We start from the raw sequence: 27,995 nt of genomic DNA on the forward strand, positions 1-27,995 counted from the left end.
AAAGATATTTATTTCTTAGTAAATAGATATCTTTGTGTAATAAGTACGCGTCCATTTAAAACTATTATCACCTATCCGATTTCACATACATACTGAGGGGTAAAAACAATTTAACAATTACATATATCAAGTATAAGTAAATTTAAACTAACCCACCGTGTTGGTTTAGTGGTGAACGCGTCTTTCCAAAACAGCTGATTTGGAATGTCGAGTGTTCCAGCGTTCAAGTCTTAGTAAAGTCAGTTATTCCAACATAATTTTGAAAACTAGACCGTGGATACTGGTGTTTGTTGGTGGCTGGGTTTCAATTAACCACACATCTGAGAAATGGTCGATTTGAGACTGTACAAGACTACACTTCATTTACACTCATTACATATCTTCTGATTCATCCTCATTCTGACTCATCCTCATTCATCCCCTGAAGTATTATCCGAACGGTAATTACTGGAGGATAAACAGGAAAAAGAAATAAAAAAAGTAAATTTAAACTGAGATCGCATATAACAGAAAATTTCACTTTTAATACCTATATCTGGTCTAAATGGGAAGGCGTGAAAAATCATTGGTGTGCAATAATGTATACACTTGGGTAAAAAATATACTCGTATATTTATGGGAAACGCTGATACGCTGCCCCCATATAACACAGCAGTAACACCTTTTCTATAACCGGCAAGATGATAAACTGATTATTAATTATACACTGATATCATAATTAGTAATTAAGTAAGTTTTTCATATTTTCATTCAGTGAAATAAATATCATACCAAACCAAAATATGTAGTTTCCATTTTTTTATATTTAAGGTATTTGCATCCAGAAATAGAACTCTCTTTTATGACTAATTTCAGATGAAGTAAGTTTATAGTATATAGTTTTCTATAAATGTACTTGAACATACTCAAGTATGTATTTGAACATATGCTTGATATCTATCTATCTTAAACAATAACATACGTTTAGTGTTCACGAAATAAAACATTAAACGATTTCAGTAATCACTGAAATTTAATTATTACTGCTAATGTTTTAGAAATTCTTTTGATGGTCCCGTTTTAAATATCTTTCGCTAAATTTTATTTTGTATACATAGAAGTTTGAAAGATAAAAATATATAATTGTCCTCATTTCTTAATACTGAATTGTTATAACATTATATAAAGCAAAAATATAACATAATATTATAAGGTCATTATTGATACTACAATAGTCTAACGTATTATAGATACTATAATATGTATAAACTCAAGCTAGTGGCAGTCTTTACGTCGACTCTTTACATCCCTTTTTTGTTTTTCTTAAAATGTAGGTTTCTTACTTTTGCATTTATTGAAAATAGAAACTTTCATACGTACTGCGTTTTTTTTTCTACTCTATGAAGTTTTTTTTAAATATATTTATTTATTAATAATTTATTTTTTTAGCAAGATACTGTTAAATACAACAAAATTTAAAAACCTACATAAATTTTGATATATAGAAGTTGTTGTCAAAGTGTTCGTAATTAGTTGAATTAGACATTAAATTCTAAAGAAAAAAAAACTTTTATCTATTTTGAATGTTTGGGGATGTTTTACGACTGCATTTTAAACTTACATACAAATATACACTAGCGTGTATGTATGTGTATACATATGTATAAAGTGTAATATATATTAAAAAGAAAATACTTTACTTTTAAAAAATAAATATGTTATTACTAGAAAATTACTTGTATAATACTTAAAAAAGATTAAATAAGAATAAATGACGCATTCATTTAAATAAAAGAACGTACATGCATATGCCTACAACAACCAAACAACCAAAAAAAGGGAAGTATGATTATGCACTAAACCACGCTTTTTAAAAGTGTATGTTTATGAACCCTAAGTAAATAAAATCTGATATTCTGATATAAAATAAAATTGTTTTCCATTTGTGATGGCTCGATTGGCCTCCCTGAATAATGTATTTAGAAAAAAAACTGGGTATATTTCCTTATTGATTATCGTTTTTCTTTTTGTATTATTTTTTTTAAGAGAAAGTTCTGTTAATGATACAGTTTTTTATGATGAAATACGTTTACTTAAATCATAAAAAACAATCTTTTATTGATCTAGATCATAGAATTTTGATACAGAATTCCCTCGGTTTTATTTATTAAATGCTTCAAAAAATTTAGTAAATTAAATAAATAAGTTTCTAAGGGTTTAAATGAAGTTTAATTAAATAATAAATAAGTATTTTATTAGAGGTATATTACTTATGATCACTCTTGATTTACATAATATATTTTTTTTATTTTTTATCTAGTCTAAGTTCACCTGGTGATCTACACATCGTATTTGTTCCTATAGAGCAATTCTCATTTTTTGACTTAAATTAATTCTTAAAAAATTATTAGTAATAAATGAAAACATTACATTTTTTAGCCTTAATGAAAATAGTAAATTTTCGGTTTTATTTACTTTGTTTCTTTTTCTTAAATTCATACTACGTATATAATATATATATATATATATATATATATATATATATTATATACACATATAAATCAAGATTGTTTTTACCTTGAATCTAATAAGGCCTTTTCAAATCCTGAATCTAAACGATTTGAAAAGGCCTTATTGAAGGTTAGATCAATCTTACTTTATATGTGTGGATCTGGTGATTTATAAATACTAATTATAATTCAACACACAGGACACCATGTTTAAAAAATTAATATATATAAATTTCTCAAACATAGTTGTCGCAGATAAATTAATATTTTATTAAATACTATTAAAAAGTACAAATCCACCTTACCAGCAATTAATTTTGAACTTCTCAAGATCTTTCAGTTCTTAGACCATCGTCAGGAGTTTAAAATATAATATAAAATAATATTAAAAAATAAAAATATTAAACAGTTATAATTGATTGCTAGTTTTCAGTATACTGATCAAAATTTACAGTGTAATCTGGTGGAATATTATAGTTTTATTTTTAGTGATAATACCTGATTTACTTTTATTTTTAATAGGGATATTAATATAATTGGGTGTGATGTTATTTTTTTTTTTTTGTTAAAAAATTTTGTTAAATTTAATATCAGCTGTAATATTGTTTATTCTTAACTATAAATTATAATATTAATAAACAATTTTTAACTGGTTATGTGTAAGAATCAATTTCTCAAACATGGTTACTGCTGATATATTAATAAACTATTAAATATTATTAAAAAATATTAATCCTACTTACCAGCAATTAATTTTGAAGATCATGAGAAGTTCAAAATTAATTGCTGGTAATGTAAATTCGTATTCTTTTTAGTAATATTTAATAATATATATATATATTCGAGAAAGCAAATAAAATGAGTTAAATTAAGTAAGAAGTAGGCTAATGAAAAAAAAAAAATACTTGAATTAGTTATAAAGTAACTTTTTTCAATTATTCATGTTTATATAAAAAAAGTCTGTTGAATGAGAGTAACTTACTTCTACGTACGAGTTATATAAAATTATAAGTAAGAAGTAACTGTTACTCGTGTTTCTAAGTTTTTTCAATTCAGTTTCCACCAGACAGGAAAAATTTCTTCTGTAGAACTTTTCACGACGATTACCGAAAAATAAAGTTAATTCTGATGAAACTTCTTGAGAAAATAAAAGAAGAAACAAAGTTAAAAATTGCAACCTACAAACTAGCTCCTTTCAAAGCTAAATCTGTAGCTGAGGCACTTAACGTAACTTAGTTTTTAAGAAAACTAAACAAATTTAAATTAACAATGTTTATTTAGCTTATTTATGTTAACTACTTTAAAAATTCCTTTTCTTAATATTATTACTCATATTTTCGTTCCTTTTTTATTACGATTTCTAAGATACAATGTTAAATATTATTGTAATTTGACTTTATTCGTGTATTGGACGTTAGATTGTTGATTTTGTATGAAAATCTCTTTTAGAAAGATTATTCTCTCTCTCTGTGTATGTGTGTGTGTGTTTGTATGTATGTATGTATGTGTGTATATATATATATATATATATATATATATGTGTGTGTGTGTGTGTGTGTGTGTGTGTGTGTGTGTGTGTGTGTGTGTGTGTGTGTGTGTTTATATAAAACCATTGAGATATTACATTATTAAAGACTTTTGTTCTTAGTTTTAGAACTGAAAGGTTATATTCTATTCAATCTATCGACTCCAGTATTTTACAGGTTTATATTGATGTATTTATTATTTCTAGATTAGGAATTTATATTAATTTTTACTGTAAATTAATATTTTTAAAAGACAAAACTCTGCTGTAATTTGAGAATATATCAATTCAACGTTTGTAATTTAAGTTTAAAATAAATTTTCAGAATAAAAATTTTGATTAACGTATTTTTTTCTTTAAAAATTCAAAATAACTAAATATTCTGTTACTTAAAATCTGTTGTATACGTTTAACCTTACTTACACTCTCAAATTTGAGTTTCATAACAGAAAATTATGTAGCTACAAGCATAAACTTACCTGTTTTCGCGTGAACGAACATACACGTACAAAAACACTAAATAAGAAAAACTGGCTTAAATAAAATAATGATAAGTTTTGGTGTAAAGGTCGTGAATATCTTATTAATAATTATTATCAAAATTGTTAACTAATTTTATTATTAAAATCGTAATCAGAAATATGCGCAACATTACACATACCAATCACATGCATCTGCGTCACGTCAGATTTAGTTTCAAAATTTGGAGCATCTGTAGACACCTCACACCGATACTTTCCAGTCATGTCCAATCCTACTTCTTGGAGAACCACTCTATCAAGTCCCGACATGCTTAGCTAAAAGAAAACAATTACTGTTTATTATAAAATAATAAATTGAAAACTTAATCATAAAATTTGTACACATATATTAAAATTGTGTTCACCTTTACGAAGAAAATCAGATTATCTCATTTTTAAAATTACAAAAAAAATGTAAATTGTAAATATTTACAACACCTCATGTATTTGTAAACAACTTTCATTAATTTATTCACAAAGAATAATAAATTCCCGTTTACCTGGTTTTTTTTCTGTTTTTTGTATGTATATATGCATATATATGTATATATTTTGTACATGGATATGTTACTTTGCACATCTTAAGTAAGCATCAGACAAACCGCATTTCCACCTCAGTGGATTTGTTACAAGCAACATTTCAGATACTGGGCACAAGAAGATCCTACGCAGCTACACCAGCGTCTGTTGCACACCCAGAAAGTGACCGTGTGGTGTGCTATGTCATCTTACGGTGTTATAGGCCCTTATTTTTTTGAGGATGACAACGGTCTTGCGATTACAGTGACGTCGGATCGTTATGTAGCCATGCTTGAAACCTTTGTTGTGGAACAACAAAAGAGATTTCCACCAATTCTTAACACAGTCTGGTTTCAACAAGACGGAGCAGCGTCACATACTGCACGAATATCGATGGCAGCTGTACGCCGATTGTTTGGACAACGAGTCATTTCACGAAATGGTGACATTAGATGGCCTCCCAGATCGCCTGATCTCTCAGCTTGCGATTACTTTTTGTGGGGTCATCTTAAAAGCAAAGTGTTCCATAATAGTCCTGCTACAACGAAAGAACTGAAGGCAAAGATCCGAGAAGCAATTGTGGAAATTCCAGTTGAGATGTTACGTCAAACCATGAACAATTTAACGAAGAGACTTCGTGAGTGTTTACGTAGAAGAGGAGGTCACCTGCAAGATGTTATCTTTAAAAAATAAACTAAAATGTGTGTATCCTAAAATGGCAACATGTGTACAATTACATGAAATAAAATTCATTTTCTAAAAAAAGTTTTTCATTAATGTTATTTAATTTTTTAAATTTCCCGTTTCTTTGAATCAACCTGTATATTTTAATACTTGAAGAATAGTTGTAAAATAAATTTCAAAAAGCTGGCAAGTAATTTTTTGAAAATAAACTTAAATTATGGGAGCATAACATTTTAATAACGTAGACAAAGAAGTTTGTTAAAGAAACTGTTATTATTAATATGACGATATTATTAATCTTTACTGATAATAATAACAACATTAATTTCCTTACAGATAATGCAGAATATATGAAGTTAAATTGAGTATGAGTTTCAAATATTTATAGAAAATAAATAGTCTAAAAAATTGAGTTAATTAGAAATAATTTTGATCGTTTTATCGTGGACGAGTAATAACAAAATTCTTATTCTATTTCACTTATTAATTTTATATTTATAGTAAAACAAATAACTATTGCGTATTAAGTTGTAAACATTCAGCTGCATATTATTACTCCCTCCCTAACTGATATTAATACCTTACAAATTTTACTGATGGTAAGTAGTCAGCTAAAAAACATCAATAACTGCTGCTATACTGTAAGATGTAAAAGCTGTACTTAAATTAGCTCATCTCTCAGGCTATGAAATTATAAAAAATAGAATGTGGAAAGAGGACTACTACCACATAATTCATGAATTGATGACAGAGAAAACCCGTTAAGAGGAGATTACATAGATAGACCTTTACGGCATAAAAAGAACTTTTTACAGACGGCCCATCAAAGACATCAGCAAACACTTCCTTTGATAAGACTTTACTTAAACGCATGAAATAATGAAAAGGCTTGCAAATGTAAAATATAAAAATTCAATAGAGATTTTTATTATCTAAAAGTCCATCAAAGTGGATCCTGGATTTTCTTATTTAAATTTTAACGTGAAAAATTTGAGTAAAGATAAAAAAATTGAAAGCTTTTTCAATATTGTTTATTGAATAAATAAAATAGCAAAAATAAGCTTAAAATTGATCTGTAATAATGCCTAAAAATTAGAACGAATAAATAGATTTATTTTCCGTAAGAATTATTCATAACATATGTATTAATACATATAGAAGAATTACGCATAACGTTTCTTGTGAGGATTACGTAGAAGATTTCCTTTTACAAAAAAGAAGAGTATTACTAACTTTTTACGAAATCATGTACTTAAAGACTGATTAAACAATTACAATAACAATTAATTAATCATACACAAACATTATAATTACTGATGTAGAGACTAATTGAGGATATCGATTGGTCTACTCTACGGTCGACCCTCTGTTGATGTAGGTCGACTATACAGAAAACCAATTAATTGACAGTTTACTACAAAACGTGTAGGTATAGGGTAAAAGTAGAAGACAAAAAAAAAGATAAGAATGTACAAAGCATATTCATGAAAACGCATAATCTAGAAAGCACGTTGGGATTAGAACCCAGGACAGATAGGAATGCAGATTGTACCAGATACGATTTGACACTGTATTTTATGTTGGAAGAATTACACTGTATTTTATCAGCGATTCTTTCCTTTCTCATTCAACTATCATAAGAGATTGTATGTTACAAAATTTACCGGTGAAAATTATTAAGAGAAATATTTACTAGTAAAAGATTGGAGAACAGACAAACAATATTTAATCAACGAATAAAATAGAAGAATTTAAAGAACAAGTTAAATTCATTGTAAATTTTTAATTGAATCAGACAAATTGTTGGGTAAATTTCAAAAAACTGTTAGGATGTAAACAATAATTTCTCTTTCTCATTTTATGAAAACTACAGTATAAAAAGTAAAAAAAAATATTCAAGTCGTTTTTAATTTCGTATCAACCTATGTACTACGAACAACAAAAATGTTGTTTGCCTTACAGAAATTAAAGGATGGTCTCCATGAAACATCAATGACTTGTAAATTCAAAGTTTGTATTTTAAATCTTGCCTGTCATTGATTTTAGTGTTATCTTTACACACCTCAAAGAATCTAAAATAATACTAGTCTATGAAAAGCAAACAAGAAACAAAAGGTGAGAATCAATTTAATAAATTCAAAATATGTAGTGGAAAAAGTTAGATTACTTACATCAACATGAACACCAGGAAGAGGAAAAACACGAGTATGTGGAAGCTCCTTCGGAACGAATCTGAAAAATTCTTGCCGTCCTTTGTACCAAGTGACTGTATAAAGCGGTTCGCCCTCTAGATCATAATTACATATCAGAGTTGCTGTCTCTCCAGGACTTACTGGTGTTGGTATTTCAAGTTGAACGTCCTTTAAACTACCTACATCTGCAATAAAAAGAATTATATTTCTTTATATAAGTTTCATAAATAAAAAAATAGCTTTTTTGTTTTAATTGATGTAAAACCCCTAAATTACTACAAAAATTTTTACATATTAACTTCGTTGCTCAAGTAATTAATTATTTTTTTCTTTAGTTGACAAATTTGTTGTATAAACTCAAAGCTTCTCCTTGCAAATACTGTACGAAATTTTTGCCGCACATGAAAAATACCCGGCATGATTAGAAATCAAACCAAGGACTTGGCTAATGTTAAAACGCTACTACTCCACTACGGATATCGGAGATGTTTGTTTGTGTAAATTAATTTTATATTTGAAGGTTAATATAAACGCGCATCGAGATTTTTTATAAATATTTAGATGATTTTCAGAAATAATTATTTTTTTTATAGTAGGTACTGTAACTTGTCGTAGTTCACTCCTAAATATTGCACACCTATTTTCAAGAAAAATAAGCTTCCCATGCTATGCTTAGTAAGGAAAATACGGACTGAAGTGTTTCTCTTCTTCACTGAGCAAAAGAAGCGGTTGCAAATAGATAATCCACCTCACCGTAATTCATGTAATACTTAAGGCAACGAGAAATATCATTCACCACATATACTGATCGTATGTTAAACATCAAGGACTCATCAGAGACTGGAATAATTGGTTTTGCATCTCAGATGATTTGCATATGACCCAGCCTTAATAAAGATTGGTATTTAGTGTAATGCAACAAATTAATCCACTCTTATCTGTTGTGAAATAAAAGGTAATTTATAAAAGTCAATAATCATCAAATCAGCATTTTTATCGGTGGAAAAATAGGAATGGAAAATTTAATAACTTTTTAAGAACAGACATCATTAATTACTTACATTGTTTACTCAGTGAAAATTAATACAATTCTGACTGGTGGGCTAATAACTTTTTAAGAACAGACATCATTAATTACTTACATTGTTTACTCAGTGAAAATTAATACAATTTTGACTGGAGGGCTAATAACTTTTTAAGAACAGACATCATTAATTACTTACAGTGTTTACTCAGTGAAAATTAATACAATTCTGAGACGTTTTCAGAAATTTTTTCCGTATAAATAAATCTTTTTCCCTACTGATATAAGTCCTTAAAGTTTTATACGTAATAATCACCTTCTGTAAGTTGACTTTAGTCTGAAAATTGGAGCAGGAATACCGTTAATAGTTAATGCAGTAGATTTTAAGATTTAATTTCAGGAATAAACGCCAAAATTTTTCACAAAAATGTAACTCATATTTCTTCGGTTCATTGTATTATATCTTAAAGACTCAACTGGCGTTTTATGTAAATATTAAAACACGTCACTAATAATTATACAATGAACAATATAGGTGAAACAAAGGATAGAAAGAAATTAGAATAGTTTGAATTCACTACCTCAATATTCATAACGAAGAATTGTAAAAAATATAGTAGAATAACAAAAAATCACGATAGTTTCATAAATATTATAACACCAAACATCTAAATAGGAGAAAAGCGTGAATGCTTGAACAGAAACAGATATTTCATGATATCATTTCTGAAATCGGTTGTTGTTCCACAGTTTTCATCAAATAATAAAACGAAGTTTAGTTAACCAAACAGAAAATAAGAATACTTAAGGTGGTGGGTACGGCATTGTTGTATAATAATTAGAAAACCCAGTCGAATAAGAAAACTACCATCTTTTCAATAATTGAAAAGATGGTATGCGTAGGATAATGAAATTAACCTATCCAATTCGATTACATATGAATACAACCTGAGGTGTACCAGTTTTTATATGCAGTTATAGTAAACAAAATAACAATAAAGATTTTAAAAAAAGATCACAGTAGGAATGAAATTTTTAAATCAAGATAACTCGCCATAGCACTGAAATTTGTAAATCAAAATACTTTCATCAAAACTCATTCTGACTGCCCTTGATTATTTTCCTAGATCAATTAGAATTGAAATTAATTAATAGTTAATTTTTTAATCGCATTACACAGGTAGAACTTTTCCAACTAGCTTACAGTTCATTCTTAACGACATGCTGGAAGAAGAAAAAGCAGTATATTAATCCTTACATTTACTTTAAAATTTATTACTATTTTTTAATTCAATCCTATGAAAATAATAAGCTTAAATTGTTAACTAATACTTTTAATGAAGGCGGTGGAGTTTCCTTCCTAATACATCCAGAATTGTCGATTTCATTCTTTTTTTTTGTTTTATCTTCATTTTTACCAGTTTCTAAAGGTTATATGAAAGAAAATGGAGAAAATTTAACGATTGATTGTACTTCTTGACACTGACTTACGACAATTTCCATATAGCACGTGATGTAAATTGTAGGGCTAAGCATTAATTTAATAAAAACACAGATGTAATGCCAATTATATGTTCGTATAAAAATAGCAGTATAATATGGCCAAGGTGGTAATTTTGATAATATCTAAATTTTTACCTTTATTGGGAGGGAGTAAGTTGTGGTACATTACAGAATAATGGCGTTGATAATTATTTTGTGATTATGATATATATATATATATATATATATATATATATACACGAGGTGTGTGAGAAAAGTAATGAGACTGACGTTTTACTTACCAAAGTTTTTATTTTTTTCAGATCCCCTTCAAAGCACAGTTCCCTTGGGCAGCAATACACCGGCGGAGACGTTGTTCCCTCTACTGGTAGCAGCGCTGGAAGGCTTCAACTGGTAAGGCTTTTAACTGGTCGGTCACAGTCTTTTGAATGTTCTCCAGAGTTCCAAAATGACGTCCTTTGAAGACATGTTTCAATTTGCGGAAAAGGAAAAAGTCACAAGGACTCAACTCAGTTGAATAGGGGAGTTGAGGAACCGTAGGAATGCGTTTTGAGGTCAAAACTTCCGTGATGGAAATGGCCGTGAGACACGGGGCATTGTCATGATGAAGCATCCACTTGTCTGCAGTGTCTGGTCTCACGCGAATCACTCTTTTCCTGAGGCTTTCAAGGACACCTTTGTAAAACACTTGGTCAACAGTTTGTCCTGGAGGAACTAATTCTTTATGCACGATACCCCTTCTGTCAAAAAAGTAAATCAGCACGGTTTTGATCTTTGATTTGCACATTCGACATTTTTTCGGTCGAGTGTGCTACTACTCATCGCTTTGCCGCTTTGTTTCAGGATCGTAATCAAATATCCAGGATATATCACCAGTAATTACACGATTGAAGAATTATTAGTCGTTGTCAATCCTCTCAAGAAGTCAACGCACACGTTTCTTCGATTGTCCTTCTGTTCCGTGGTGAGGTTTTTCAATTTCCCACAAACCTTTCGCATGTCCAAATCGTCTGTCAACATTTTATGTACGGTGAAAGTGTTTAAATTTAACTGTTAGCTCATCATCCTTATTGTTAAACGACGGTCTGATCTCACAAGAATCCTCACACGCTCAACGTTTTAGTCAGATTTTGAAGTTGAAGGTTTCCCTGAGCGAAGTTGATCTTCAACGTGTTCTCGGCCTTCCAAAAATGATTTGTGCCAGCGGAAAACTTGTGCTCTTGATAAGCAATGTTCCCGATAGGCCTGTTTCAACTTTTCAAAGTTCACACTCGCGGATTCCTCAAGGTTAACGCAAAAGTTTATATCGCACAACGTCGCTCTAAATTCCGATACTCCTTTTTCGTAACGCACATTAAACACAACTTCACTGATGACGCTGTCAAAAATAATGTGTTGGCTGAACGGAGTTGAAACTCATACTGAGCATGTGGAAGGGATGAACAAACCGGTCTAGCACAGACCGGTAGACACAGTGTTGCCAGATCGCTCGTATTGATACCAATCTCATTACTTTTCTCACACACCTAGTATATATATAATTTATTTATTAATATATTTGTGTTATTATTAGAATTTTTTTTGTTGTTGTGTATTAGCCCATTTAGACCTAAGCAAAGTACGTAGACGCGTTTCTTTTTTTTCTTTTGTGCCCACATTTCTTCTATCTTCTACTATAAGCCTCTTTTCACTTTTTGGTCCAGGCATTCCTCACTTCTTCTTTATTCTTTCTTCTTGGTCAACTTTCCAAGTGTGCAAAATTTATTCTGCTTCAAATGTCTGCTTGAGATATTCCTGCCCTCTTTAGGTCAATTTTCATTTCACCAATCCATTTTATCCTGTCTGTATTTGCTTTACTTCTGTTTTCATAGAATTCTACTCTTTGTTTCATGAGGCTGTCTGGGTCCATTCTTTTGATATAACAATAACATTTTGACCTGCCTTCAATACTGTAAATGCGAATGTTTGAGTATTATTTGATTCCCTGATGTCTTCAAGTCTGTATTGTTCATTAGTAGGTTTTGATTCCAGGATCTTTCTCATTATTTTGCGTTCGATTTTTTCAGTGTTTTCTATATCTGTTATTCAAAATAAGTATTTCTGATCCTTAGACACATCCCGGTTTAATGATTGTGTTCAAATGTAGTAATTTTGCTGTACAGAAAGGAAATTTTTTGTTATAAATGTAATGGGTGAGATGGTATATTGATTCAGTTTTTTGACCTGTAATCTCTTTAGCTGCTTTTTAGATCTTTTTCTTGAATCATTTCAGCATGCTATTTAAACCCGTTTGATTTTACCATATTTAGTTTCCATGTATTTTGATGCTTATTTTTGCATGTAATGTATTCTATGTTTTCGAATAAAATTTTAAGGGCGGCTTTTTCTGCGGTCTCTTTAATTTGATCTGGTTTTATTGCAATTCCAAGAGTAACGTTGCTAAGTCGTCACCAAATGCTAGGCAATCTACTTTTAGTTTCTTCTGACAAATTTGGTTGGTTGTTAAACTTTGAGAATCAGTTTTTGTTTGCGCCATTCTTGTATCACTTTCTCGAGGACATAGTTAAACAATAATGCTGAAAGCCCATCCCTTTGTCCTACTCCGGCGGTAATGAGGAAATATTCTAAAAGTCCGGCCATGAATTTTACTTTGGATTTTATGTTTGTTAATGTCTGTTTTATGACTGCAAGATTCCTAACATCTATACTTTTTTCTTTTAGTATTTTGAAAAACTATTCCTGATTAACTGAATCGTAGGCTTTTTAGAAGTTTTTTTGAAGGCAGTTTGTAAGGCAGACGTGAGTTTGCTCCAAATTCTCTGATGCGTTATGAGTAGCTTTAAGTTCAAAATCTGTTATGGATATGATCTGCCAAATTTAAAACTTGCTTGATATTCTCCAATTTTTGGCTGTAGTTGTAACTGTATATGATCAACAAGGATTTGGGATAGATATTTATATGTGACTAGTAACAGCAATGTCCCTCTATAATTGTTAACATCTGTTCTATCTCCTTTCTTCTGTAATGGGTGGATTAATGCATGTCTTCAAAAATTCTGGAATTATTATTATTGTTGTATTATTATTATTTCCTAGGACTCTATAGGGCAGCTGAGGCCACAGATTGGAGAATCAAGCTGTTGATCCAAAGGTAGCTGCTGGTGATCTGAAATGACGGCGTAGATGATTTAGTGAACACATTTGTTCCACTTTGTCGCACCAGAGTGCAGAAGTTCTTCTCTTGTTTCTCAAGAGATCTAATAGTAGCTCTACGCAAGAAGAAGTTCCACATGAAATTTAAGAAATTTGGTCTTCTGAGGCATTATATTACGTTCTCTGAATACAGGAAAAAAGTGAAGATGCTTAGCCCGTGACAGAGACAGAAGATCACAGTTGGTTGAGAACAATCTCCACGAGAAAACTTTTGATTTTTTTTAAATATATTAAGTCTCGCTTAAATGATAGTTCTAATACTAGACCCATCGTTATGAATGGAGAGTTTATTACAGATACTTCACGGCTAAGTAATTTATTTGGAAAATATTTCCAGTCTGTTTATAAGCCTGATAGTGGTAAAATATTTGATAATAAAATAGAGCGGACAAAATTATTATTGTTCCTACTATAAAACCCGGTGATGTCCTGAAGGCTATAAAAGTTCTTAAGGGAAACTGCTTGTGGATTTGATAAAATCTTCCCGATTGTGATTAAGGGCATTGGAAGTACTTTAGTATCAGTGCTATGCTCAGTGTTTAATTTAAGTTTAAAATGTGGGAAGTTTTCCGAAATTTGGAAAATTTCAGTTGTATCTTCTGTCTCCTAAAAATGTAACCTGCATGACGTAACTAATTATAAGCCAATCTCTGTATTGTGTCATCCCTAAGCTATTCGAGAAGATTGTTCACGATCATCTCTATGATGCTCTTAATGGTTAAATTTCGTCTCAACAATATGGCTTTATTAAAATAAGTCTACAACAACCAGCCTAGTTAATATGATGACTAATATTGTGCCTAAGGTTGAACATCGGAGTCAGGTGAATAGCACCTGACAAGATAGACGGCATCCACCGCCGTCTATTTTGATTTCAGTAAGGCATTTGATACTGTTCCTCACAGTATCTTTTTTAGTAAATTGAGGTCTTATGTACTTATTGATCCAATGCTATGTTGAGCAAAGTCTTATTTAACGGATCAAAATTGAAAGTGAAGGTTAAGGAAAAGCTTTCTGCTGAGATCCTGGTTTGTTCTAGAGTTCCTCAGGGCTTCAACTTGGACCTATATTTGTTTGTGTTGTTTATTAATGATATAGTCGGGTATATATCCTCTCCATTATTCATGTGTGCTGATGATCTGAAGATAAGTGCTGAGATTAGGAGTGCATCTGATTGGATTGCGCTACAGCAAGACATGATCAGGTGGTCAGATGATCGAGACTCAATGAGATGAACTAATGTCATTACGTATACTAGAAAACCGGTTATATACGAATATAGAGTGAATGGCACAGTCATTTCTAGAGTAAAAAATATCAAAGATCTGGGTGTTAATATTGACGCTAAGCTGTTACTTAATGAGCATGTAGCTGGAATCGTCTCTCACGCTAGGAGAAACTTAAAAGTGATTTTCTGGATTAGGAGACATTTTTAGCATCCTACCACATTCCTGCTTTTTTATCATTCATCGTTTGTCCATTGCTGGAATGCAGCAGGGTCAACTGGAATTACGAGAGCAAGTCTACCATAGAAAGTATTGAGGCCATCCAGAGGAAATTCATTAATTCCTTGGTTATAAGAGGTTTTGTTGATCCAGTCCCTTATGTGCAGCTGTGCAGATTATTTCAACTGCCTCTACTAAGTCAGCATAGTAATAGAGCTTCTGTCTTGTATCTGCACAAGCTTCTGTATGGTCGGATTGATAGACCTATTGAGCTGATTCTTCTGAGAGTGCCTTGTGCAGGGTTAAGACAATTTTGGCAGTTTCAGTACATGAAGAGTTTCTCTAATGCTCCTCTGGCTCGGAATGTTAAATATGCAAATGAGATTGCTAACTCTGTAAAGATTTCTTGACTTTGTCTAGTCGATGCTTTAAAAAAGAGCTTCAGGCATTTGATGGCATTCTGTAATAAGTTATTACCTAATAATTATATCTGTCTTTTACGTTTTCGATTTACAAACCATTAAAAGTCTTGCGAATATATTTAAAAGGACCACCAGCACAATTCGTAATATATCATAAGTCCTTTTTTTTTTTTAATTTGTAATATATCGAGCAATTAAAAATGGGCTGACTTTCTGGAAGTTTCCATTCCGCCTCGTGATAACTAAATGTCTATATTTGGGCGAATTGTTGCCAAACAAAGCTTTCCTCAAATCTTTTCTGATTTTTTTCTGAATCTTTTCTAATTCTCTCTGTCTCTATGCTACATTTCCTCTTCGCTTGTGGCGAATCGACTGTTTCTAAACGAAGCTGTTTTCATGCACCCTCTGGCACGTTCTTTGTTCAAGATTCTGCATTATATATGATCTTTTCTGTAGCAAGGCCAGCCGCCAGAGTACACCCCTCACTCCAGGGCTACAAACCTTGGAGGTCCGATCCAATACGCCGGTGGAACCGGCATATGTCCTGGCAGAGAGCGGATGCGCAATCTCTACACTGATTCCAAGCCCCTACTCACCAAAGCTTTCAGGGTTACCATACACTGACATACATGGTCACTTTCGCTACATGCTTGCCATCGCAAGAGGCATTGTGACAACGGAAGGGTCTCCGTTACACCTGAAACAACATCGACCCTGGCCGCCACATCGCTAGCTTTAAAACTGGTCTATTTCCGAATTATTTTCAATGTGCATGATCTGCAGGCGGCCAAAAAAATCTAATCCATGATAGTGACCTGAAGGTGGAAGAGAGGTAAAAAAAAATCCATTTTCGAGGATTACACTGGGAGCCCCGTTAACCAGCTATATGTATTGTACGTATGAACAGCTTTTGCCGCCCTGTACGTGGAACGTAGGTGGTGTGTTCCAGACGTGCGGTTTATCTACCTCAGGGCATTATTATTTTCGGCCTCCGTGGCGCGAGTGGTAGCGTCTCGGCCTTTCATCCGGAGGTCCCGGGTTCGAATCCCGATTAGGCATGGCATTTTTACACATTACAAAAATTTCATTCATTTCATCCTTTGAGGCAATACTTAACCCGGAGGATAAAAAAGGACATTATTATTATTATTCCACATTTTCACAGCTTTTACTTTTACCGGTGACGTTCCTTAAACTCGGAGTAATTTATACCAACGAGATTAGGCTTGCTATTGTTGACTAAGTGCCATCCGGGTAACATGGCAGGTGTCAATTATCACGCTCATTTACATTAGCGCGTGGTTCTTCCACTGGATCTTCAGTTTTTCAAGACTGTTGTGCAAAGTAGATGGTAATATTTCCTCCGGAGATATAATTATCGGGATTATATAAACTTCTTTTTGATTCCACATTTCTTTAATTTCAAAAGCAAGATCTGCATATTTCTGCAGCTTCTCATTGTTTTTACTGTTGACGTTACTTTTTGGGATGGCTACATCTATTAGGTAAATTACTTTTTCAATTTTATCAACTACTACATTGTCTGGCTTATTACAGTTAATGGGCTTTGCTGTTACAATTCCCTGGTTTCAGAAAATTTTTGCGTTATTGTTCTGCAAAAAGAAGGCTGGCTTAAAATTAATTTTAATCTCTTTTCATACGTTTTCTTAAGTTTTTCCTTAATGACATTGTGCTCCAATTTTATCGTTTGATCGCATTATTATTATTATGATTATATTATCATTTCCTAAACTGTAATTGAACTGAAAGGTAAAAATTTTTCTAACAAAAAAAAAAACCTTAGGAAAGACTACAAAAAAAATAATAAATAAAGAGCAAACTTCGATGAATCTGATTTCATTTTAAAAATTACTTTCATTCTGGATTGGTTTTAAAAATATATCTTAGAATTTAATTAATACTATTGATGAGTTGCCAGAAAAGTTCAATTTATACAAGCAAACAGTAAATTTATTTTTAAAATTAGGAAAATTCTAACAATGGGAAGATAAAAAGCCATCAATCCCCTGGTTTAATAAAGAAAGATAAAGCTATGTTATGGATTTGAATACGTTCCCTTAGCAATTTTACTTATAAAAATAATTTATATTTATATTATTATTTACATAACGAAATTAAATTAATGTTTGTTTTTTATTCAGTTAGGCTACGTTATTTGCTGTTACCTTCATTTAAAAAAAATCTAAATCATTCTTTCCTTTATTAATAAATAGGTTTTAAGTGAAATCATTTTAGTAAGTTATACTTAACGATTATCATGCGCACAATTTTCATTTAATAAGCATTTAAACAGATCAAACGTTTCAGAAACATAATTACCGGTAAACTAATGTAAAAACTACTTGTTCTTCCACTATCAATCAGGATTAAAACATCTAGAATATATTACGATATCTAATTAATTTATTAAATCTCATTACGTTGCCAGTTATTAATTAAATTTAGCGATTTTTTTTATCCTAAATAATCACAGAAATTATGTATTTCTTCTAATGAAAGTATTATATCCAGATTAATCTTATTTACCGTTACATTAATATTACAACCAGTATAAATTTATTACAACCGCAAAAATTTCCTTAATAATTATCGTCCGAAGGAATTTGTATTAAATAAGTAAAAATATTTTTAGATTTATTTAATAAAAATTCTGAAAAATATTTACATAACCCTTAGGGTTTCGTAGAAATCTTTAAACGACACTGTTAGATATTCATCTGTTCTCTGTCTCTCAATGTAAAAAAAGACAGAGAGAATGAAATTGCACCTAAAACAAGAATTTTGAAATTTGGCTCAGAAGGATACTGTGAGTAGAGGGTATATAAAGAAGTGAATAGAAAGGGAAATATTGAAATTTCAGTCTTCTTTTGCCTTCAAAATATCTATCTTAAATTTTAGAAAAAGATTTATTGATAATATAATCTTGAGTATGTTGATAAATGAAAAATCCTATTTTGCTCAATTAACATATTCTTGATCAGTATTGTAGGCTATGCAGGTACTAGGAATCTCCAGATTACCTGAATCAAAATTTCATTTCCTCCTCTATTTTCTCTCTAAAATTAATGCTACTTTTACTAAAAATAGCCGAAGAACAACTTAAATTTATAATTAAAAGAAATAGTATTAGTAAACTGTTTTATTCTGTATTATTAACGAAATCACTTTATGAGATCGTTCATATTAAAAATTGTTATTAAAAATTCTGTTTAGCTGTACTTATTTTAACTTTTAATGGTTATTTAAATTATTGTATCTATTTATAAATCATTCATATTAAAAGAAGTTTTACGTAAACTCATATAAATAATTCGATTTAATTTTAAATCTTGACTTTTTTTCTGGATGATTAAAACAGAATTTCATTCATGTTTCAAAACAGAGATGACAAATTATATTTCTTTAACAGTGTTTTTAAATTCCAAGCTATTAATAGTGTAGAAGAAATCTGGCAGGAAGAGCGAGTTATTACACCCTACTATATTTACACATGTTGAGAAATATAGGAGGTAGAGACGAGACCAGATTACAAGGATTCACTGATTCATGACTCCAGTCATTTTGCGTGATACTTTTTTCCGCCCCGCATCCGACTCCCTCAAGATAATTACGTTGCCTAACTCTAATTTTGTACCTTATCTTAAACCTCGATTCGTTTTTTGTGAGATTCAAGAGACTTTTTCGTAGAAGTGTGTGTTTGTATTTGTGATAGAGGCAGAGAAATAGAAAATGTGTATACTTCCACATCCGTTAGCTTTGTTTCTTCCTGTTCAACTTTCAGCCAAAATCTATTAAATTTATTTCTAGTTTAACTGTGTCACAATATAGTAAACAAATTCTGCATTACGAATGAAACATTTACTTTCCTTCTGCTACTCACTAATGTACTACCCACTGAGTTCTTTTTTTAAATTATTTATTGCTTGTTTGGGTTTTTTGTATTTAAAAAAAAATATTCGTTATGTCATTCAAATAATCCAATGAATTTATTTAATATTGCTCATTAATGTAATTATTAGATGTAATGATGAAGACATTTTATTTTAGTAGATTACCAAATAAAATGTAGTGCGTAATTTTTTGATGATTTTATAATGAACAATTATTGAAATATCTCGTAATAGATAATTTGTAACTATTAGAAACTTAGAAATGAAAAATTTTTCATAAATTAATTTTTATAATTTTACCTATTTCCATTTACAATTCCTTTCAGAAATAGAATATGATTTTAGTGATTAATTCAGCTGTTCTAATTTAAAATTCTTAGTAGCAGCGTATAGTTTGTTAATAAGTAAATAAATGTTGTATTTCCTTTCTTTTACATTCACGCCATCATAGCTCTAGAGCTATGCTGCATAAAGAAAATTTTGGTAATCAATCAAAAAAATAGTGTGTGGGTGTTGTTTTTTTTTTGCATTTCTCAACGTTTATTGACCTAATGACCCCGAAAAACAAAAAAATAGAGTAACGTTCTTACTACGTGTGTAGGTGTGTTGGCGTGTTTAAAGCTTAATAAATTTTGAATGAATAAACCGATTTTTATCAAAGAGACTCGTATATATGAGGCAATTGCTTGATAAAAGTTTGGGATGAATATCACAAAAGGGATGGGGGAAGGTAGTTTCTTTGAGGTTAATTTTCCCAAATGTTTGCTAATATAACCTTTAAATAAAGCTTAATATATCCGTACAAGCTTATGTTACCATTTAAAGAAAGGATTTTCTCGCAAATTTTCCCTTGCCTAAAAATAAAAAAAACTATATATTTTTTTTTTCATTTATTGCAAATTTTAAATTTTGTTTGTCTTCCTAAGTATTGCAAGTGGCATAAGAATTACTTTAGAGACAATATTAGAGATGGGGGAACCGATCCAAGTTTAAAAATACCGATTTATTAAATTTTTTAAACTTTTTTATTGCATCATTATTTTTCCACTGAATAAGAATAAATATCCAGTGCCAGGAAAATGTAACAAATTTTTGTCAGCTTGTTTCTACACAAAAGATTTTTTATTGTAATTTAAACTTAACTAATTGGTATTTATATAATAAAGTTAATTTTATACAATACATTTTTAAGGAAATTATAAATTGGTTGAATTTATAACAGCTGGATTTTTAACAAAAAAGAAACTATCGTACATTTATATATTCGTATTTTCAGTAATCTAGAACTTTAATAAAATTTGAACGTATTATTGCATATCTTTAAGGGCACAATATATGTTATTTCATTTTAACGGATAGACAATCTTATTTTAACGAAAAATTTACACTATTTCTGTAGATTAGTGGGCCATTTTACAAATTAGGTCTCGTACTTTTCTCTTGTCCAGTATAACCACTTTTATTCTCTATATTGTTTTAAATTAAAAATTTATTTACTGTAGAATTTTGTTTTTACATTAATGAAATGTATTTTTTAACAATAAATCATTATTAATAGTATATTTACGATAAAAACAAATTATACGAAAAGAAAAATAATCAAATAAGAAATATTAAAAGTCTTATAAATTGATATTGTATTTCTACATTCCTAGTTGCTGATTTCCAACTGATACACACTATATAATTTATACCGTGAGCTTATAAAGTTGATATAAATTATATATTTTATTTTTAAGGTTAAAATCTGTCTCATACTTTAACTGACTTCATTTAAAAAAAAAAAAAAAAAAAATTATTTTTTTTTCAGTTATTTATATCAATAAAAAATTACAATTTTTTTTTGATGCAATTACATTGCATTGTGATTTTTCTTAAAATGTTTATTGTTAATAGATCTAATTTTTTATTATTATTAATTTATAAAAAAATATGACCTCAAGTAGTAACGATTTTGAACCTTTAATTTTAACTTATAATTCTTTTCTTCTCTTTTTTGAAATTGGATGATTTTATTTAGTTTTGTTATTTACAATTTTGTTTATTGGTTACAAGTTTTAACTTATAGAGTATTCTAATATTGGATTCTTTTGACAAAGACAATAAAGGTTACTGTCATATATTGTTGTATTAATAGCTACAGAATAATTGAATTAATCTAAAATGTATGTAATTTATTTTTTAATAATGTTTAATTTATTTATAATATTTTATAAATTTAAACGAATGAAAACATAATTTGATGAAAAAAAGTTAAAAAATTAAACTAGTTAGGTAAAGCAAAACTCTATACAAATTTTGTAAAACTTATCCTGTATATAAAATTTTCAAATATTATTTGTGAATTTCCAAAGAAACGTTTTTCGTGAGTGAATGAAAGTTCATAAGACAACTGCTTCAGAAGAATATTCTAATAATAAGTTAAAATTCCTTATTTAAGAATATTGTAAAAGACATAGCAGGTAAAAAAAAATATACTAAAACATGATGAATTCTCCTCTAATTTATGTGATTTACTCCTAATTAAAAAACCCTTTCGGCACTCCAAAAGGCGGAGGTAGATTTCACCGGTACTAAGTCTGGTATAAAAAGATTTTTACCTTCAAGGTAAGAATAACTTCAACTTTACTCAATACCACAATAGTTGCATGTGAAAAAATTTTCACACATTTACATACGACAAGCCTCTCTTCTTACTCTTCTTACAATTCCAGCAATAATTTGGTCATCCCTTGCCGTAAGGGTTGCTCATATAAAAATTGTTTCATACAAAATTTTTCTGTAATGTTTAGAAGGCTAACGACCACTTTAAACCGATTCGATACTGTGAAACTCCTATACTTGTAACCCCACTTTTACTGTACTTCGAAACCCCATTTTTTCCACCCCCTGGACCAATGGTTGGAGATATCAAAAAATTTTACTTAGATAGGTTTTAGACCCTTATCTGAAGAAGAGTATGAAGTTTAAACGACCTCAATATTTTAGTAAATAAGAAAGTTATAGCGATAATATGTTTTTTACGAAACCCCCACCCCTGACATTTCCATCCTCATGGTCCGATTTTTCGCATTAACGAACTTGACCGGATTTGGGGTCGTTATATTTTATGGATCAATTTGATAGTTATTGGCGCAAAATTACGGCAATTATATGTCCCTAAAAAAGTGGAATATATATATCTAAGTGTACATATAAACTTTTGAACTGACGGTGGTTTTCGGGTATGGATAAAAGTATTCTATAAAAATAAACTTAGATGCCACAAGTTTAAGAAACAGAAACAGAAATTATTGAACAGTTAATGATATAAGTCAAAGATGTATAGATGTTAACGAAAAAATTACATATATTATTGTGATATTGAATTTATTTAACTTCAGAGATTTAAAAGTGGGAAATTTATGAGACGTGCAAAAATGTTTTTAGATTTTTATGACAACTCTATTATTTAGTCTTGTGGTACATTTAAAACTGTTGAAGACTGGAATCGCTTTTTTCTATAAATATTTTAATTATCTTATTATTTACTATATAAAAGAACACAAAATCAGGAACAGAAATAACTTGAAATTGTACTCAAACTTAAATAAAGTATGCATAAAAACAGAGAATAAAATCATTTATTTACTATTAGTTTTTCTGAGGGGAAAAGCTAAACGAGTTAAAAACTAAACGAGTTATTATTAGGAATAAATTTCTATTAGAATAATAAATGTTTTAATTAAAAATAATGTCCCCAAGTAGTTTACAAAATACATTTCATTAATTAATTGAACATTTATTTTTTATTAGTAAAATAAATAAATTCTAAATGAAAAGAAAACCGTCAAAGTTTGATCTCAGTGAAGTATAAGGACTGGAAGGGATTATATAAGCGACCACTCTTATAAACCATTGAAATTAATGTTTAGTTGTGTGTAGTTTCAGAGAACTCTTATAATGAATGTTGAATTCTTTGCAATTTGAATGAGAAGTAGCGATGACGAGGTCTTTATTCTAAAATTTGTATTCATATTTTATTGAAATTTGAAAACGATGAATAGTTATTTACTTAAACAAAATTTATAATATTACTTACATAATACTGATTAGAATGTACGGTTACATCCGGTACATGAAAGGTTTGAAATTGCATTGGTTGCTCAGGTACATGATCCTTTTCTATTCTGTCATTTGATTACTCCTTCTTCAACTGGAGAAACTGATTATTGATGGTGACTCTTTGTACATAACATTGATATAACGAATTTGAAAAAGAGAAGACTGATAAAAAAATTTTCTGAGGGAATTTTAGCCAGTGTAGTAGCTAAATAAAAGATCTGTATCTCTAAAGTTTTGATTGCAGTTCTAAAAAACTTTATTGTCTGTTTTATAAAGAAATATTTACGGTTTCTTTTTCGATATTTAGGTTTATTTAATTTAAAATATTCAATGCTAACAAGAACATAAAATGTTGTTTAAAAAATTAAAAATTAGAATAAATATTTTTTTCATATTTTACACTGACACTTACATATCTGTCTCTTGGAATGACGTACTATGTCAAAAGTTAAGTTGAAAAGATCGAAAAAAGTACAAAATACTATTTTAATAAACAGTTTCTTCTGCTACACTATTGAATTTTATTATCTTCATTTTGTCATTTGCTTTAAATATTCATTTGAGTTTCAAAAGATAGAGTAATTTCAAATAGATCTAGTAATTCTTTTCACAGCGCTTTTCTTATAAGTATTTAATAATTATTTTTAAGTAAAATTTATTGAGCCATTTTTCACAATTTTTTTTCAATTATTCCATTAAGGAAATGACAACATCAAATTAAAATTTTAATTTCATAAATTAGATGTTTTAAAATCATTATAAATTATTGTTTTTATTTTTAAATATCTCTTATCTAATAAGATATTATTGTAACCGTTTTGAACTATATAAAATGTAGTATAATGTTACGGAACGCAAATAATCTATACAATTATACTTAAACTTGTGTAGTAATTAGGCAACTAATCCAATTTTTTTTTTTTTTAATATTGGGTAATTTACAAAATAGATGTATAAATTTTAAGTTTTAAATAATAATTTTAAATTAATGAAGTAAAAAAGTACAGTTAGAAAGTAATTATTTTTTTAGCATTGAAGCACATTAATATCAAACCATTTTTTTCTAATTTTACTTCACCCATTTAGTGTGAAGGAGTTTAGTTTCCAGAATATTAGCGTTGACGAGCTGGAAATAGAGAGGACTACAGGAAGCTGAATGACACAGGTCGCTCTGTCACAGCCCGAGATTTAACGACTATGTTCCGAATTTGTTTTCATAATAAACAAAAAAATCTCACCACCAAGTGCCAACAATTTCTTCGTATGTTTCATCTGACAGAAATTAAACCAAATTACTTCTTAAAAATTTAAGTAGCGTTATTTATACTTAGTGGCTATTAAATGAATGAATATTGTGTAAATGAATATACAACAATATATTAACATTTGAACAGTTTTATTATGTTATGTAACAAAGGTTATATGATAGTTGTGCCATCAAATTTAGATGTTGCAGTGCTTCCTTAGCATAAGATAATCAAGCATGGAAACTTTTTTTTTTTCTTCAAAAGCTTATAAATAAGATAAACATTCTCCAATTACTGTAAAAGACTTCATCTACTGCAGCAAAACCTCTGAGTTCCCTTATTCATTTTTTCTTCATTGTAAAGGAAGTATTGTGATCGCGAAAAATTTCGTTTTTCATATTTCAACAGAAATATCCATTTTGACCATCCCTGAATTCATTTTGACTAGTTTCGGCGTGACGACTGGACTTAAGTACGTATGCATCTCGCATAACTCAAAAATGATTAAACGTACGATGTTGAAACTTTGAATTTAGGACTATTGTAACATCTAGTTGTGCACCTTTCCTTTTGATTGCAATGGACTGGACCAAAAGTGTCCAAAATCCAATATTTTTGATTTTTGACTTTATCTTAACTCCAGTGAGAGCCCTCACTGAGAGCTTATCAACGATATGTCATAAGTGGTACTTACTTTCATTGGTTACAGAGTTATAGCCTAATGAAAGATTTGGATCTTATAAGGGGAAGGCATCGGTTCGAATCGGACTTAATTTTTTTTTTTTTTAACTTTTTTTTAGTTTAAATATATTGATTTATTAATAATTATTAACCTAAATTTGTAAAAAAACAATTTACGATATATAATAATTCAGTAATAACAAAATAAAGAAAATTATGAAAAACTATCAGAAATTATCAATGAAATAAAATTTTATGTACTTTTCATTTTTTTTAAATGTTACGTAATTTAATAGACGTAAAAGGAAGTCATGTAGTGTCCACATCAGATTTGTTTAAAAGATAGATATGCTATGATTATTCTCCGAAATGTTTAATGGATGGAAATAAAATTTACAATTATCTTTTAAACAGTTCGATCAAATATTTCTCATTAAGGTCTATTCATGAAAACCTTAATTGTCTAAACTATGTAACATAAAATAATTTATAAAAAACAAAAATAAAAAACCGGCTTCAACGAATAACATTAGTATAAAATTACAAATAATTATATTTATTAACTAAAGTCAAAGTATTTACAATAGAAAACTATTTTTAAAGTCGGTGCCAGCCAACACAAATTAAATATACTGTTACATAAAGTTAGTACCTCAAACGACAGTATACAACACAGAATAATCTATTTTTCTAATAATAACTCATTAATAATTTTATTTAAAATTAAATTTGATTAGTATGCATACATATATCCTCTGTATGTTCTATTACATAAGAAAATAATGTATATTTATATTTATAAATTGCAGAATAAGGAAATAAATTTAAAAGTGTAATAAAATTTATTTTTTTTACTTCAAACAGGTAAAATGTACAAATTGTGTTTATTTTCTCACTGTAGACTGTTATCTTTTCAAAAAAAAGAGTAAAAATATTGAAAATTTTTTAAATACTTTATTGTTTTTTTCTTTGTATTTAAATACTTTATAATTAATGTATCCAAAAGAATGTTACCTGTTGACAATTTATTTTATTATTTTATTAACATTTTTATTTGTTTATTTATTTATTTCAATTAAAAGAAAGTTCATCGCAGAAACCTAACAACTTATTCAGTTATAGAATATTTTAATAATTACTTTGTTTTAATAATTAACAAAGTTAAAATAAAAAGGAGTATAATAATTATAATTGATCGAAGTAAAACAAAATGAGTAGAAACGGATAAAAGTTACAAAAATTTTCATCTTTATAACTTTAAAATATTTTGTAAAATACTTAAAGAAAATAGTTGTATTTCTGTTTTTAACTTGATCTTATTAAAATATATTAAAAAAAAAACGGTTTGTTCTTCCTTACTTAGGCCAAGTAAGACTGCCTTTTTTGAGTGAGTGTGTGTGTGTGTGTGTGTGTGTGTGTGCGCGCGCTTGCTCATGATAAAGAGAGAAGGAGCTCATTCATATTCCCGTAAACTCCCATATATTTTGTATGCTCTATTTTTTCCCATTGTAGTCATTAACATGAGAGAGGCGGAAAGATTGACAGAATTCATAATGAATTTTCAGAAGGGTCATTTAAACACAAAAATGCTCTATACCAGCTGCACACTTGTACACGTGCATTACAATACCGCATATTTATTATTATTATTATTAATATGGCTTGTTATAATACAATTACATGAAATTTAACGACTATTTTCATAATAATTTGCCACGATATTGATATTTATTATTCTCCTTTGATCAATTTGCATAATGATATACTTTTGAAAGTCTCACTATTTCCCAAAATCGATTATTACCCATTTTTTGTTTTTATCTACTTGCTGGAAATATTTACTATTACTACAGTCAAATAATAATCTTTCGGTAATACTGCTTTTCTGTTATCAATAAACGGGTGAAATTTCTATAACTTCTTATTGTAATTTTCCTTGAAGTAATTCTTTATATACCATAAAAAAGTGGTATAATAATTTTTTTTTTTTTTGTTTTCTTTAGTTTATTGGCCATAGTACATTAGACTTGTATCATTCAAGGTATTTTATCTGTATGATTTTTTCAAACCAGTAAGTTTGCAATTGACCTTTTCGATTATAACTTGTTTTTTTCTACAATGATATTATTTATACGTATTTTTACCAGTTCTGCTACACCAAAACCGACCTAAATCAACATTTCGTCTATTATAAATCAACCTATAGTGTACAATACGAATAATAAAACAACAAATAGGATAAATGAAAACATATTGAAAATAATAGTAGTATAGAAAAAATCATAAATTAGGGCTAACTACGAATTACGGAATCGGAACGGATAGCGATTTCGTAATTCACAATATTTTTATATTACAATTATAACGATTTAATTTAAATTGACAGGAATATTGAAAAAAACCTATGTTTTATATTTAATTTAATTTTTAAGAAAATGAACGAAAGAATGAGTCTATTTCCCGCAAAATAATTTAAATAAAACAAAATACTTTTTTTTTTAATTTTAGATTAGAA

At 29.1% G+C, this 27,995-nt stretch overlaps 1 protein-coding gene across 1 annotated transcript in view; it reads right to left on the reverse strand.

The window, feature by feature from the left end:
* LOC142321816 (uncharacterized) overlaps positions 1-27,995 on the reverse strand; it is a 283,628-nt gene that overhangs the window by 183,659 nt on the left and 71,974 nt on the right. Inside the window, exons 2-3 of the mRNA XM_075360230.1 lie at positions 7,910-8,115; positions 4,676-4,811 (exon numbers count right to left, since the gene is read on the reverse strand). Coding sequence (XP_075216345.1) covers positions 4,676-4,811; positions 7,910-8,115 — 342 coding nt within the window. The remainder of the gene's footprint in view (positions 1-4,675; positions 4,812-7,909; positions 8,116-27,995) is intronic.

Source organism: Lycorma delicatula, chromosome 1, assembly GCF_047948215.1.
Source record: "Lycorma delicatula isolate Av1 chromosome 1, ASM4794821v1, whole genome shotgun sequence".
NCBI classification, from domain to species: Eukaryota; Metazoa; Arthropoda; class Insecta; order Hemiptera; family Fulgoridae; genus Lycorma; species Lycorma delicatula.